Source organism: Haemaphysalis longicornis, unplaced genomic scaffold (genome assembly GCF_048455015.1).
Source record: "Haemaphysalis longicornis isolate Haplotype H1 unplaced genomic scaffold, Haemaphysalis longicornis Haplotype H1 scaffold_12, whole genome shotgun sequence".
Lineage (NCBI taxonomy): Eukaryota > Metazoa > Arthropoda > Arachnida > Ixodida > Ixodidae > Haemaphysalis > Haemaphysalis longicornis.
Window position 1 is genome coordinate 22,607,623 of NW_027526225.1, and position 13,109 is coordinate 22,620,731.

The 13,109-nt window shown below is 44.4% G+C and overlaps 1 protein-coding gene across 2 annotated transcripts in view; it reads right to left on the reverse strand.

Moving 5' to 3' along the window:
- Positions 1-316: 316 nt before the first annotated feature.
- Positions 317-13,109, reverse strand: part of Paip1 (Poly(A) binding protein interacting protein 1) — a 34,963-nt gene continuing 22,170 nt past the window's right edge. For both annotated transcript variants that reach the window (XM_077693045.1, XM_077693044.1), the window contains exons 9-10: positions 8,962-9,071; positions 317-821 (exon numbers count right to left, since the gene is read on the reverse strand). In XM_077693045.1, coding sequence (XP_077549171.1) covers positions 728-821; positions 8,962-9,071 — 204 coding nt within the window. In that variant the 3' untranslated portion in view covers positions 317-727. The remainder of the gene's footprint in view (positions 822-8,961; positions 9,072-13,109) is intronic.

A 13,109-nucleotide genomic window follows, 5' to 3' on the forward strand; every position in this document is an offset into this window, starting at 1 on the left:
CGAAATTTCAAAGCTGAGATCCGCTCTAGCAATCAAGTACAACGACAACACAAATAGGTGTCTGTGAATAAATGCATCTTTCTTTCTTTGTAGTTGTGTGTGTGTGTGTGATCTCTCTTTCGCGAACATTACCGAACCGCGCAAACTCAACTCCTGCATTCGCACTTTCACATTCTTCCCCTCGGGGAAATGCGGGGAATTTTTTCGCCAAAAGCTTACAATTACCGATTTTGCAAGAAAGAAAATGCCTTCAGAAAATGATATGCATGACAATTTTGACAATTCCCCGTAAAAATAAACAACGGCGCGACAAGCGTCTATCAAAATTTTTTGTTTATTATTCAATGAAAATTCTTGTCACAGGAGGGAGACAAATGAATACAGCACTTTGTGCGTCAAGAATGTACACGGTTGTTGCATTCCATTCGATGGCCTGAACTGTGTCACAAAAGATATGGCCTGCGCAAATGACATACGAGGGAACATATACATATATAACCGGAGGTAACTGAAAAGGCCACGCTTTCTTTAAAAAAAAAAAGTAAGAAAGGAAGAAAAACAAGAGACACAGCAAGGAGCTGCTACACACTTCTCCGCTGCTCCTTACGCACACAGGAAAAAAACAAAACAAACAAATGCACTGAAAGACAAACACTCAAAGAAAGCACACCCCAATGTCACCCCCCTTCCCCCTCCGACAGCTTCCCTCGCTGAGATACAAAAAGCTTCATTGTCCAGACTCCTTGAGGAATTCTTCGTAGGCGGCCGCAATCTCCTCGTCCATCTCGTCGTTGCAGCAGTCGTTGGAGTAACTGCCGCCACTGCACATGTAACAGTTCAAAAAGTGCACGGTAGCACTGAGCACAGTTGCGGCAATCGTTGAAGCGCTGCCACTGCAAATTGTATCAGTTCAAAGAGTGCGCGGCAGCAATAAGCACGCTAATAAAATCACCTGTGCCGCCTGCTAGTGCTTGGGTATAAACACAGTGGAAGCCCGGTTATACGCACCCGGGTTTTAAGACGGACTAGCCGAGTCGTGGTGAAGTCGCCGTAGCAACAATGCAATTAAAAGGTTGCCAGACGAAATTCCACGCCTGACCCACATTACTCGACGACCCACGCGAAGTTTGTCAAGCCAAGCATGCCAAGCATACCCACTTAGGGAGTCTGGCCAATATTAAGAGAGAGAGAGAGAGAGAGAGAGAGAGAGAGAGAGAGAGAGAGAGAGAGAGAGAGAGAGAGAGAGAGAGAGAGAGAGAGAGAGAGAGAGAGAGAGAGAGAGAGAGAGAGAACAACATTTGTTGTAATCGTGGCAACACTTTCTCAGAACGAGAAAGACACGCCATAGCGTACGCCCCTCAAAGGTGATGTGCAATGATTATCACTTCCAAAAAAATGAAAGAAGCCTACACTTATAGCAACAATCATCGAGTAAAGGTTGTGGCAGCGAAGAACAAGAAAATCGGCTGCAATCGTGGACTTAAGGGGACGTGCTCCTCCAAACAACTTTTTTTTTAATAATGAAGTTAGGAGGCTGAAATTTTCACAGCTTATAGAGATTGAGCTCCTCTGGTCATATATGTAATCAGATTTTGAATAGCTGCTCCGGATAAAATGTTACGCAGCATGACTTTCAGAAAAATGGCTTTTTTGTGCACACTTTTTTTTATAGTAAAAATTTTTTTTGAAACTTTTAAAATAGCCTAGGTGGTTCCTTATGAACTGCAGAGTGCACAAATCTACCTGAAAAAGCCTCATCATCATTTTCCTCACCACGAAAAAAAAAATGACTGGTAGTGTGCCTTTTTTTGTTCTGTATATTTTTGTTTTATGACCGTCAGAAATATCTAAGGACACAAATTGCATAATGAACAAGATTTGTGCACTCTACTTGTTATAATGAACATCTGTGCAAAATTTCATCCTGATACGACAACTTTAAGTGGGAAAATAAGTGTGCACAAACTCAGAAAACTGACAAAAACAACAAGCTGAGAAAAACGCAATTGAAAGTTTATTTCTTTGGCAGACTCAGAAATTCTTGCTCGAACAACATGAAATTTGGTGGGGATACAGTCTGAAATGTCCACATTGAGGTACTAAAACTAGAATGCTCCTGCTGCATAAGTTGCACCCTCACGGTTTTTGCTGGGGTAGTCCTTGGTATGGGATTGTTTCACCAGGCTGCGGCAATGGGGCTAGCCTTAGCAGTCAGATTTGCACACATCTGCCTGATCCTCCGCTGGTCACTTGCATTGCTTAGTCTGACCAGTTCTTCTGAAGGGAAGATCTGACCAGTTCTTCTGAAGGGAAGATTCCCAGTTCTTGGAGAACTTGCTCAAAACTAGTGTGGCCTCTGTTGAACCACAACCCTGCGAGGGCAGTGGCAGTCTCCACTACAGTGAACTGCAGGTTGTACGATAGCGTCCTGTGCCAGATGCGCAGTGCTGCTTCCGTCTCCATGGCATGGGATGAGCAGTCAACATTTTTTTCACACACAAGAGGCATGAAAGGCTTGCCACACTTCCTCCTCTTGCTCATCAAGCTTTTGGTGGCGGCTACAAGTACAAGTAGTTTGACAGCACCTCAAAATCCAGGCAGAGACCAGTGTCAAGAGAAGTGGCAGTGCCAACACTGTTGTGGCTCGTGTCTTTGCTTCTGCCAAGTACCATCAAAAATCACACTGAGGTCAGTCTGACCAGCTTGCAACGCAGTTACTTGCCTTGCTTCAGCAAGGTTGTCTGAGACGCCTTTTCTGGCCGCAACATGAACTTTCTTGGCAGTGTTGTAGAACGTCTTTTGATGCTGTGGTTTTGGTAGACCAAGAATGGCACAAAACCTGCACAGCTGATCGTGTCCGATGCCAACCGCGCGTGCAGCGAGTACCGCTTTCACATTGACGGCGAAACTGCAGAGTTCCGGTTTGCGGCCTCCGCGATCCACGGCGGCAGCGCGCTGCGACGAGTAAACAGAAGAAATCACTCCCGCAGCCACTCCCGCAGGGCACTTCTCGTTTTTGCACTTCAGTTCCAGTACCGATGCGAGGCCCTTCCGCTTGTTCGCAACCTCAACTACGACGAGTTCGCACTTCCCGCACGTCGCGCACACGGCGGCACTCAAGGTCAGTCAGAGCGCCGACTCCACAGATAACTGCACCGCTCCCGTGGCTGGCTGTCTCCTCACCTTGGAAGGCTGCCGACTTCTCCGATGCGCTTATAAAGCCGATATCTTCGCTGATAAAATCAGCCCCGCCTGGTAGAGCCGCGCTTGCAACGCTTGAAGGCCCGGCGCCGTTAGGCCTCACGGTGCCGGTCGTGCCGGCATTGGCCGTGGTCGTCACAATGCTGCGCCGCTTGCGCTTTCCTTTGTACCGGCATGAAGTACGCTGCTTCCGGCGACAAAAGTCACGCTTCTCTTCACCGTTCACGATTAAAAACACACGATAAGGAAATAGAAAAGATAGCGCGAAGTAGCGAACGGAACGATGCGGGCGATGGCGGCTCACAAGCGGCAAGAGCCAATGGCGGTCCCGCTTTCGCGTCACGTGATTTAAATGCCCATTGGGAGCTCGCAAAACAAGCGGGAAGAAACATTTTTTTTATTTTTTTTACGCGGAGATACGAAGCTGGCGAGCGGCTCAATCGAGAGAAGAAGGCTTGATCTACCTCTCTCAAGTGACCAAAATGGCGGCGAGCCACGCTGCCGTGCGGAATAAATTCTCAAACCTGGCCGAAATTTGGCTTGATTGCGCGATTTCTTGGGTCACCGCGAGTCATTCAGACACATTTTTCACTAAGTTCTCGTTCGTATTTCGTTTTCATTTTTTTACCCATGAAAGAAGGATAGTCAAAGATGCTAATGCAAGGGAAAACAAAAAATCGGTATATTTCGAAAAAATCGCGTTTTTTCGACCCGCGTGTCCCCTTAAACCTTCATGAAGGTTGCATAAAGTTTCGCTACCTTCAAGTCTCGCGCGTTAGTGTGAGCTTCCTTCATTTTTTCTTTTCGCATTTACTTTTTTCGTGGTCTGGGCTTCCCAAGCCCTGCGGAACATTAGTTTGTAGTTTCCATTGAAGTTTTTTGAAAGCCCATTGCGCAAAACTGTATTTATAGGAGCAATTATTGTTGTTCAGATTTTACGATGCCCACATTGTACAATGCTTTTTCACGGCCCCGAGAAAGTCGTATAATCGGGGTTCTACTGTATGCGACAGCATTCGTGGGGTCACTCAGGTCAGACAAAGCGGTACTGCAGTGGGGGATTCGTATACTTGGGTATGTGCTGCAATCGAAGTTTTGAATGTGATAGCATTTTGCTGCTTGGTGGAACACATTTCTACCGCTTTCATGAAATGAAATTTGAATGATTAGAGGGTAAGTTAAACTGCGGAGGTGGATTTCGTACACGGTGCATTTGCAGTTCAAAGAAAAACTTTCTGTCTTACACCACCACTGTAACATGAAGTTGGGGCCGTGGGAAAGGATCACTTGGCTCCAGCTACAAAGCTTTTGGGAAATTCATGCTTTCAACAAGGAAATTTCCTTTCTTTACTAAGCATGGCAACATAATAAGGTCCAGCACACGAGAGAGAAAAAAAAAAAAACTATTTTTTTTGTTGTTTTTATGTACACCCTTTCTGGGTCAAACCTAAGCCTACTGGGCCACAAACAATTCAAAGAATAAGCTTTAACTTTAAATGTGAGAAAATTATTTTATGACGGCACGAAACAAAGGCGCTTTCGCTAGCTTTCCTGCCTCGCTCAGGATGTAAGCATGCACACTGAATTTTTCGCGGCCCGCGCATTTCCGGCTTTGCCTAGAAAATTTTGACAGAGACTGTACACGCAACAAATTTTCCTTCAGAAATCCCAGTAGAGGGTTAGTGCCTCTCCTGTGTTTTTTTACTCTCATCCTTTCTCTTGAATGCTAGGCTGACTAAGTTTCCCCACTCACAGGTGAAAAGCAGGCTTGAGCCTTTTGGAACAGCTTTGGAGCTGAAAAAGTGAGTTTGGGAGCAGTGCAAGTCTGTTTGGGAGCAAATTTCTAGGGTGAAACTTCATTCTCATTTTTAAAAATATTTCTGGTACACACAAACAACAAAATATCAAATGGTTTTTCTCAGCGCTTGTCCAGTGTTTTCCTCCCCCTTTGTCCTGTCATTTGTGCGCTGCGAAGATGAATCTGTACCAACTAGCCTGGCTTTCTACGCTACTTCAGTTCTTTTCTCTACATTTAATGCCAAACCAATCACACTTTTAAACAATAAGAAGTCTGCACAATTAAAACATTAATGCTGATGCAAGCATCAACTAATACCTGTGCTACACGAGCGTTTGGAAGGACATTTCAGTTGAATGACCTTCGAAATTTCAAATGTCATTCGAACTGGAACGAGTTCTGTCGATCTACACGACCATTTTCAAAGGCAGTTGAAAGTTTCCGCATTCGCCCGCCATGTTTTGGTGTGACCACTGCTGCCATGTTCCGCTCTTAGCGAAAATGTAATTTTAGAGTTAAAATGGGCAAGAAAGCAATTATTAGTGATCAAAGTGATAACGATCTACAAGCGCGCACAAAACATGCACAAGGCAGCCAGTTTCTTTTCGTCTTTTTTCGCACCGCCGGTGTTGAGAGTACCAAGTCACCTCGTAATTGTAGAGCGAGTGACAGAGAACAAAAAACAAGTGAACAAGTGAAAGATTATGAAGATCTTGCACTTCAAACACAAAGTTTTACTCGTAAATAATTGTTTTTGTTATTAGGGCTTGCAGAAACTGAGCCCGAGGGTATGACTGTTCGTGTTTCAAAGGCCTTTGAGACTCTCAAAGGTCAGTTGTCGTGCTCCTTTGACTCAAATGCCATTTTAACCAAATGCCTTTGAAAAACGTTGTGTAGCAGCTCAGAGGTGTCATTTGAGTCAAATGACATTCGACCCGAAGGCCTTCGAAACGCTCGTGTAGCACAGGTATAAGAGAAAACTAGAGATAAGCAATGCGTTGAATAGCAACACCTGACTGGACTTCAGGAAATTAAATTCAGGTGACGTTTTTGCGTCACTGCTGACATGAGAAATAACCAAAAAAGTCCCAGAGATAAACGAAATGTTCCTTTTTGTACCTAGAGATAAAAGTTTTCCTTCATTCTCTACCTAGCAAGACTCGATGCAGATAACAAAAACTTGCGCCCACCTCCCCACCAGGGGAACCCTGTGTAGATGCGACGCATCGTGGGGTTCACTTGGTGTTTCCGTTGGATTGATTCTGAAATCACGTGAAACGTGTCGGGAACGCGTATGATTATTATTATGTTTTATGATTATTATTATGTTTTATTGGCCAATCTTGGTCAATCTCTCTAAGTGGTATGCTTGGGGCTTTGCTGTCGCAACGACCTTTACTCCATCATTGTTGCTGTAAGTGGGAGCTTCTTTTCTTTTATTGCAAGTGTTAATCATTGCCCCATCATGCGTTGTATCAGTAGCTTCTTGACGTAGTTTGAACGAGTCAAGGATATAAGGCGCGTTTGTAGCATTTCATCCTGTCTCGGTTTTGTGGTGCAGTGGGAAGAGCACCATGTACCTCGCATTCCACCCACAGGGTTGTGGGATCGAAACCGGGTGCCGCTAGCTATTATTTTTTTTATAGTGTAGAGGGAGGGGTGTGGACGAGAGAGGGGCATCGGAGAGGAGGGGGGGTGAGCAGCGGAGAGCACAGCTCGCGCGGCGAGGAGAATGGGGGAGGGGCGGACGACAACAACGCCGATGCTGCATGGACAAGGCGAGTGAATGAGATGCAGTCACATCTAAAAACTTGGTAGTCTTATCACAATGTCACTGAAACCAAGAGGGGGCTAGAGATGAACAATGCATTGCATGCTTAATGTGGCTAGAGAGAGAGAGAGAGAAACAACTAGCGTAATACCCGCACTGTTGTCCACATAGAACAGGCTTCTACTGCTTCCATCTATGTGGAAGGGGAAAAAAAAAACCCCACCAACTACATCGTGTTTAGCGATATTCACCCTACCACTCTTTTATAAGCTTTTTTTTTTTCAATATCGCATGAACACAATGTTTACGCAAAGGAGAAGGGAGACTGGAAAAGAAATTTAAATAATAATGATAATAATAATAATAAAAAACAAGAAAACAAAACTGTACGGCAAGACTGATCTTTCGAGCTGACTACTTTACGTTTCAACTCCCAAGCTCATTATTTGCTGTAACGCTATAAGCTACCCGAAGCTCCGCCTCACTTGTAACACGACAGCGCCTGTCATCTCACCCTGTTCGATTTGGCACCACCACATAACCAGAACGGCAAGCGCACTCGCGATATGATAACATGGCATAGTTACATTTGCTTTTTACATTAAGCAGAAGCATTGCGATGGTGGCTGGTGACAAAGCATGCATTACAATGCAGAGAAGCTGCATTTTGGGGCGAAATTTGCGCGTTACGTGCACTCCAAAGTCCTGCCAAGCTGCGCCACTACATAGACAGCAAGAAATTGTGACAAAGCGCGAATCTTTACAGAGTCTGCCTGAGCAAGCCCCATCGTGAATGACATGTCAACAAGTGCGTCTTTACTGCTTCCTGTGTAAAGTGACAGGCATTTTGTGGCAGACACTGCTTCAGAGCAGTTTCGGCGCAGTAACGCGTTTTGGAGCAAGATGGCCGAGGAAAAGTGGATTGGCATAGCACGAAGCAAATGGCGCAGCACTTCCACCCCTGCCCAGCAGATCCTAAACAAATGCACACCTCCTCCCAGTATCTGTTGTTGACTGCAGGCACTCATTATAGGCACAGACAATCCCGCCCTACAACTCTGCTAAACATACACTCAAAAGATAAGACGTACGCTATGCCACTCTGGTGCAGATATTGAGAATTGCTGGGGAAGTTAAAAAAAAAAAAAAAAAAGAAGCATGACTTTCAATGTATTTACTAAGAAAAACCCTGCACCTGGCAACCAGCTTGCGTTACTCAAATTGTGACAGGTTTCAGGGCTGGTGACCAGAAGAAAAAGATGAAATCAAAACAGATTCCTTAAAGAGAAAGATGGGTAAAACGTGAAGCTTTCTCCCATGCGACCTGGGGAGTTCAAAATCCAAACTACTTTGACCATGCCGGAATGGCACAGTCAAATAGACGTCGGCTGCATAACACGAGAAACCCAGGGTCAATTCCGCCACAGGAAGTTTTTATTGATGTGCTTGAAGTGCCTTTGCTTATCATTACCATCATTTTCTGAAACCCATCACGTAAAGTTGGCTTTCCTGCAGCGTGCTGGTGCGACACTGGACACCATCAGTGAGGCACAGAAAGCTTCGCTTTATTAAAAGGGAAGAAAAAAGGGCAACGTCAATTTTTTGCTAGACAGATTAGTAGAGTCGCCAGCCCACATCAAGAATAGACTGAATCTAAGTGCCATGAGGGTTTGCTGGCTTGCTCATTTCCAACAGATACCTTTGTTTAAAATTGAGATGAAAGCATAAACAAGCTTCGCATGCCTGTCACTTCGCCATGGCTTACCATCGTATCACTCACTTGTAACACATACTGGGACCATGAAGACAATGCAGACAACTTTGCTTCATTCAAAAAACTTTCCTTGAACGAAGCAAAGTTGCATGGCTGTTTTCATAGTCCCCTTTACACGTTTTAGCCGAGTAGTATGGGCAATTTTATAAACAGCATGAGTGTTACATTTAACACACACCCTAGAATGGAAGTTTTCAAAAAACAGTAAAATTTGAGGAATACCATTGCTCAAAGAATTTCATGACCACGCTTCAGACTTACACTTAAGCTGACAGGCTACACTGTAAAGGTAATTTCATAAAAAAGGATCGACAACTACCTTGGGACTTTGGAAATAGACTGTTAGGTTTCTGTTACCTGCCTGCACCCCCCCCCCCCCCCCCCTCCTCGTACGAGCCAAAAAGCCGGAGCACTCACTCTGAGACACTGAGGTTGCCCATCTGTTCTTTAAGGAGCAGGTCGTTGACAAAGTGTTCCTCTTCTCTGGAAATTGGCACGCCGTCGGGACCACACAGGATGGGAAGGCTCTGCGCACAAGAGGGCGGCACACAATGAGCGAGTTCCCGCAGTGTGAGCCTTGTTTTTTTTTTTTTTTTTTCGAGAGGCTGTCAAGGTCTTAGCATTTTGAATTTCACACAGCTGCTTTGATTCAAGGAGTTTAAAAAACACTGGGAACAGAACTTTAGGAACAGCCGCAAAGTTTTTCGTCTGAAAATACTCTTAAAGGAGTGCTAGCTTTATAGCCCTGAAACAAGTTCATGCCAGACAAACCTTCTAACTCACTAAAACCATGTATTCGTTTATCAATTATGCTTATCAAGTTGATTACACTGTATCAATTAACATACAAGCAGTAACCTCAGGAATTATTACCGAGTGCAATAAGCTTATTACTGCATATGCAAACAAAACTACCATTATGTAGCTTTTATTTAATGCCAACATGCTTATTCGAGCTCTGAAATTGTTATTGCCGTAAGGGCTCTGGAGCTTTCAAATACAACTCCCAGTTCATTACACTACACATAGGCTTAATCTGATATGTCATAATCAAACTTAATTGGAGCAAATGTGAAGCATTTGCTCCAATTAAGTTTAATCAATACACTCCAACTTTAAGCACTGTATATTAACGACTCCAAGCCCAAACACTTTATTCCTGACCACAATGTGGTGTTGCTAGCATTTACACCAACCGAAGCCACACCTCTGGGCACGATGTAATGCCTGACAAGCAAGTAGCTGTAGATGTTCTGGGAACATTCAGCGGGCCTGCCCATTTTTTTAATCACACAAGTCTTGTAAAAGATTCCTTGACACCCGTCCACAAGGGTTTAAGCACAAGTGGCTACAGTCCACGCTCTAACCTCGAGTTTCTTTTTTTTCATTTAATTTCATTTCAGTTGAGCAGCTTATTCCTTGAGTCTTAATGCCTTTAAATGTTTCTATTTGGAGTCCACATCCGTTAACCAGGGGTGAGACAGCTGAATCAAGTTTGGGAGCAGTTTTTGGAGCAGCGAAATCTCGATTTTGGAGCAGAAGAACCTTGGTTTGGAGCAGTTAATGACATTTATTATGTCTCCTTACGTGCCCAAAAAATCAAATTTTTGGCAACTTGGGGGGGGGAGCACTTTTTAATCGGTTTTGAACGTATATAACACTGAAACAGCCTCTGAATAAAGTTTTTTTACCAGAGTATCACGAGGTACCAAATGGACTACCTTTTTACAAACCATTTTTAAATTCTTAGGCTCTATGTATAGATAGCATGTAGTTCCATTAAAAATATCGAGATGAAAAACTAAGCTATCGTAAGGAATTTTTATTATCACGGGAATGCCGAAATTATTATTTTTGTAATCACAGACTCGGTTTTAAGCACAAGTGTAGAGCAACGGCAAAAGTTGCGAAAAGCGAGGTGACAGTCGTCGCACCCCAACAATCGATTGTAATTTGAGTAACGTTGATATGTTTAGCCACCTCCCTTTTGGCATTACATTTCACTTCAGATAGATGAACCATTATTACTAGCATGCAATAACAGCCCGTCCCGGTATCGGACACTGTTTATGTAGCCTGCACCGCCCCTTTTGAAGTGTCGACTGTCCCAATCCCGCCGCTCGCAAGCTCGCTGTCAAAGGCAGCAATAACTCGGCATTTTATAACAACGCAATGAGTCCGAAATTTCACTTCCAGCGCGCGCCGCGCCTCACACGAAACACGGCGAATTCGCAGGCACCGCGTTGTTTTTTAAACTCCACCTTTTGAGCGGCGCAACTTCCCGTAACAGGTCAAACAACTAAATGTAAACCTAGCCACCCCCATAACCAAAAGCATGGTAGAAATCTGCGAAGAGCGGTCTGCCTGAACTAGAGTGAACTCGCCTGAACTACGAGCAACTGCTTCGCCCACTGGCCATGTTTTCCGATCTTCACCATACCAAGATGGCGGCGCCCCGTATACGTACGTAATGTCATTCCGGAGATACGGCACTCAGAAAATTACCGTTTTGTCACCTCAGTAAACATTAGTATTTTTATACAGGACTTTGCAATGATTTTCCCTGGGAAAGCTTTAAAAACGTACAGACTATAACATGTGCAACCCGACATTGACTTCCGAAAAAAACTATTTCGGGGACCATTTTATGCGGGTTTTTATTGAACGATCAATCAATTAATTTTTACAGAGCATCACCTTGGGGGTAATAGAAAATTATGTGGTCAGTAAGCATTTTTCCCCCCACTGAAACTGATGGGAGCGTTAAAATCGGCTCTCAGACTATTTTGGAGCAGTTTGGCGCAATTTTACCAATTTTCAAGCTTTTGGAGCAGCCTGGCGCAGGAAAACAAATTTGTATCAAATCTACACAATATGCACAGTTGTCTCACCCCTGATTAACAGACAGCTTTGTTAAACGCAAACAAACAAAAAAGTGTGTCACGGAATTGCGTTGATGGCAACTGTTAAATGCTAATTGCAGTATAAAATGCAAATCCTTGGCAATTACACACAGACTGAGTTAAGCGGGAGGTGTTACAATAGCATCAGCATGGTATTGAGCAAGGCGACAGTTCACTCCAAACGAAAGCATTTGAAATTAACTGTAACAAATGCCTCGGGAAAGGTTGGCTACGTTAAAAAGAGAAAAACCTGCGCCGCAAGAGAACGAACAAGTGACAGGCAGAAAGCCCAGGGTGCGAAGTGTAACATCCCAAAAGCACCCGTCTCAGAACTGTGCCCGTTTGCTCTACCCTTGAGACAGAACAGCCCCTTCGAGGGAACTCACCTGATCTACTTCGTGATCCACGGACCTAAAAATCATCGTGTACTAATACAAAAGGTTTTACAAGTCCATGACAACGTTCCTAAGGCCTAGTTTGCTTCTTTTTAGAAATATAGCATATCTTTATTGAAATAAAAAATAAATAAAAATGCATTTTAGTTTATCTAGTTTATTTAGTTTAGTTTTAATTAGATGGCACTAGCGGTTTACATGACAGACTCATTTTTTTTTTTACTTCAGCACACAAGTGACGCATTTCTAAAATGAACAAACTAGGCCGTGGTGAACACTGACATGTATTTGTAGAACCTTTCGTATTGGTGCATGATGGTTTTCAAGCCCGTGGGTCATGAAGCAGAAAGTTCCACAGGAATGTTAACAGGCGAGTCAGGGGCCATGATGACAAAACCCAATTGCTTCGCTAATTGCTGTGTTGCTATAGCCGTGATATACCAGTTCGATTGCAAACTTACAAATTATCTGGGTTAAAAGGAAAGAAAAGACAGGTGAACCAGTGGCAACTCCTCAGCCACTTTCGGGTAAGGTCTTTACGATGAAACAGGATCTTGTCTGTGCAGCTAGCAGTGGGGCTTCTAGTTCGGTTTGACCACATCACTTGAATGCTAACGAGCAGTTAGCTCACTAGGGCTCTTGGATTATTACTCCCAGACTCACTGCAGACTCCCTAAGAGCATTCACTTTTCACATACATTTCTAAGGCATGGGGAATGTTTGCACCACTGGCGGACTATCCACGGTTAGCTAGATACTGTAAATCTGGGCCCCACTTGATAACTACGTTCACAGTGTTTCCCTCTACTGCGCCACTGTCAACGTTACGGTAGCGCAAAAAAACAGCGTTCTTTTGTTAAAGCCCAGTTTGTATTTCGCGCGTTCGGTTTTCTGACTGCCTTGATGGTAGTTCGCGTCGCAGCTGACAGATGGCGCCACCAGTCCACGGCGCGCGCGCCGCTCGTGGGACCTTGTTCTCGGCGGTTGCACTCGGTCTTGCAAGAGGTAGCGTCAAACATCCCCCTCGCGAGGGGCACGATCAACTGCAGAGCATTTCCGGGGGCGCACGACGTTAAGTAGTTTGCGTTACGTTAATGTTGTTACACTTGCGGCAACTGCTGACGAGAGAGCGCTCGTCAGCAATAATTTGAATGAGTCAACGATATAAGGCGCGTTCGTAGCGTCCCATTCTGTGTCGGCTCTGTGGCGCAATGGGTAGAGCACCATGTACATTGCGTTCCGCCCGCAGGATCGAGGGATTGAAACC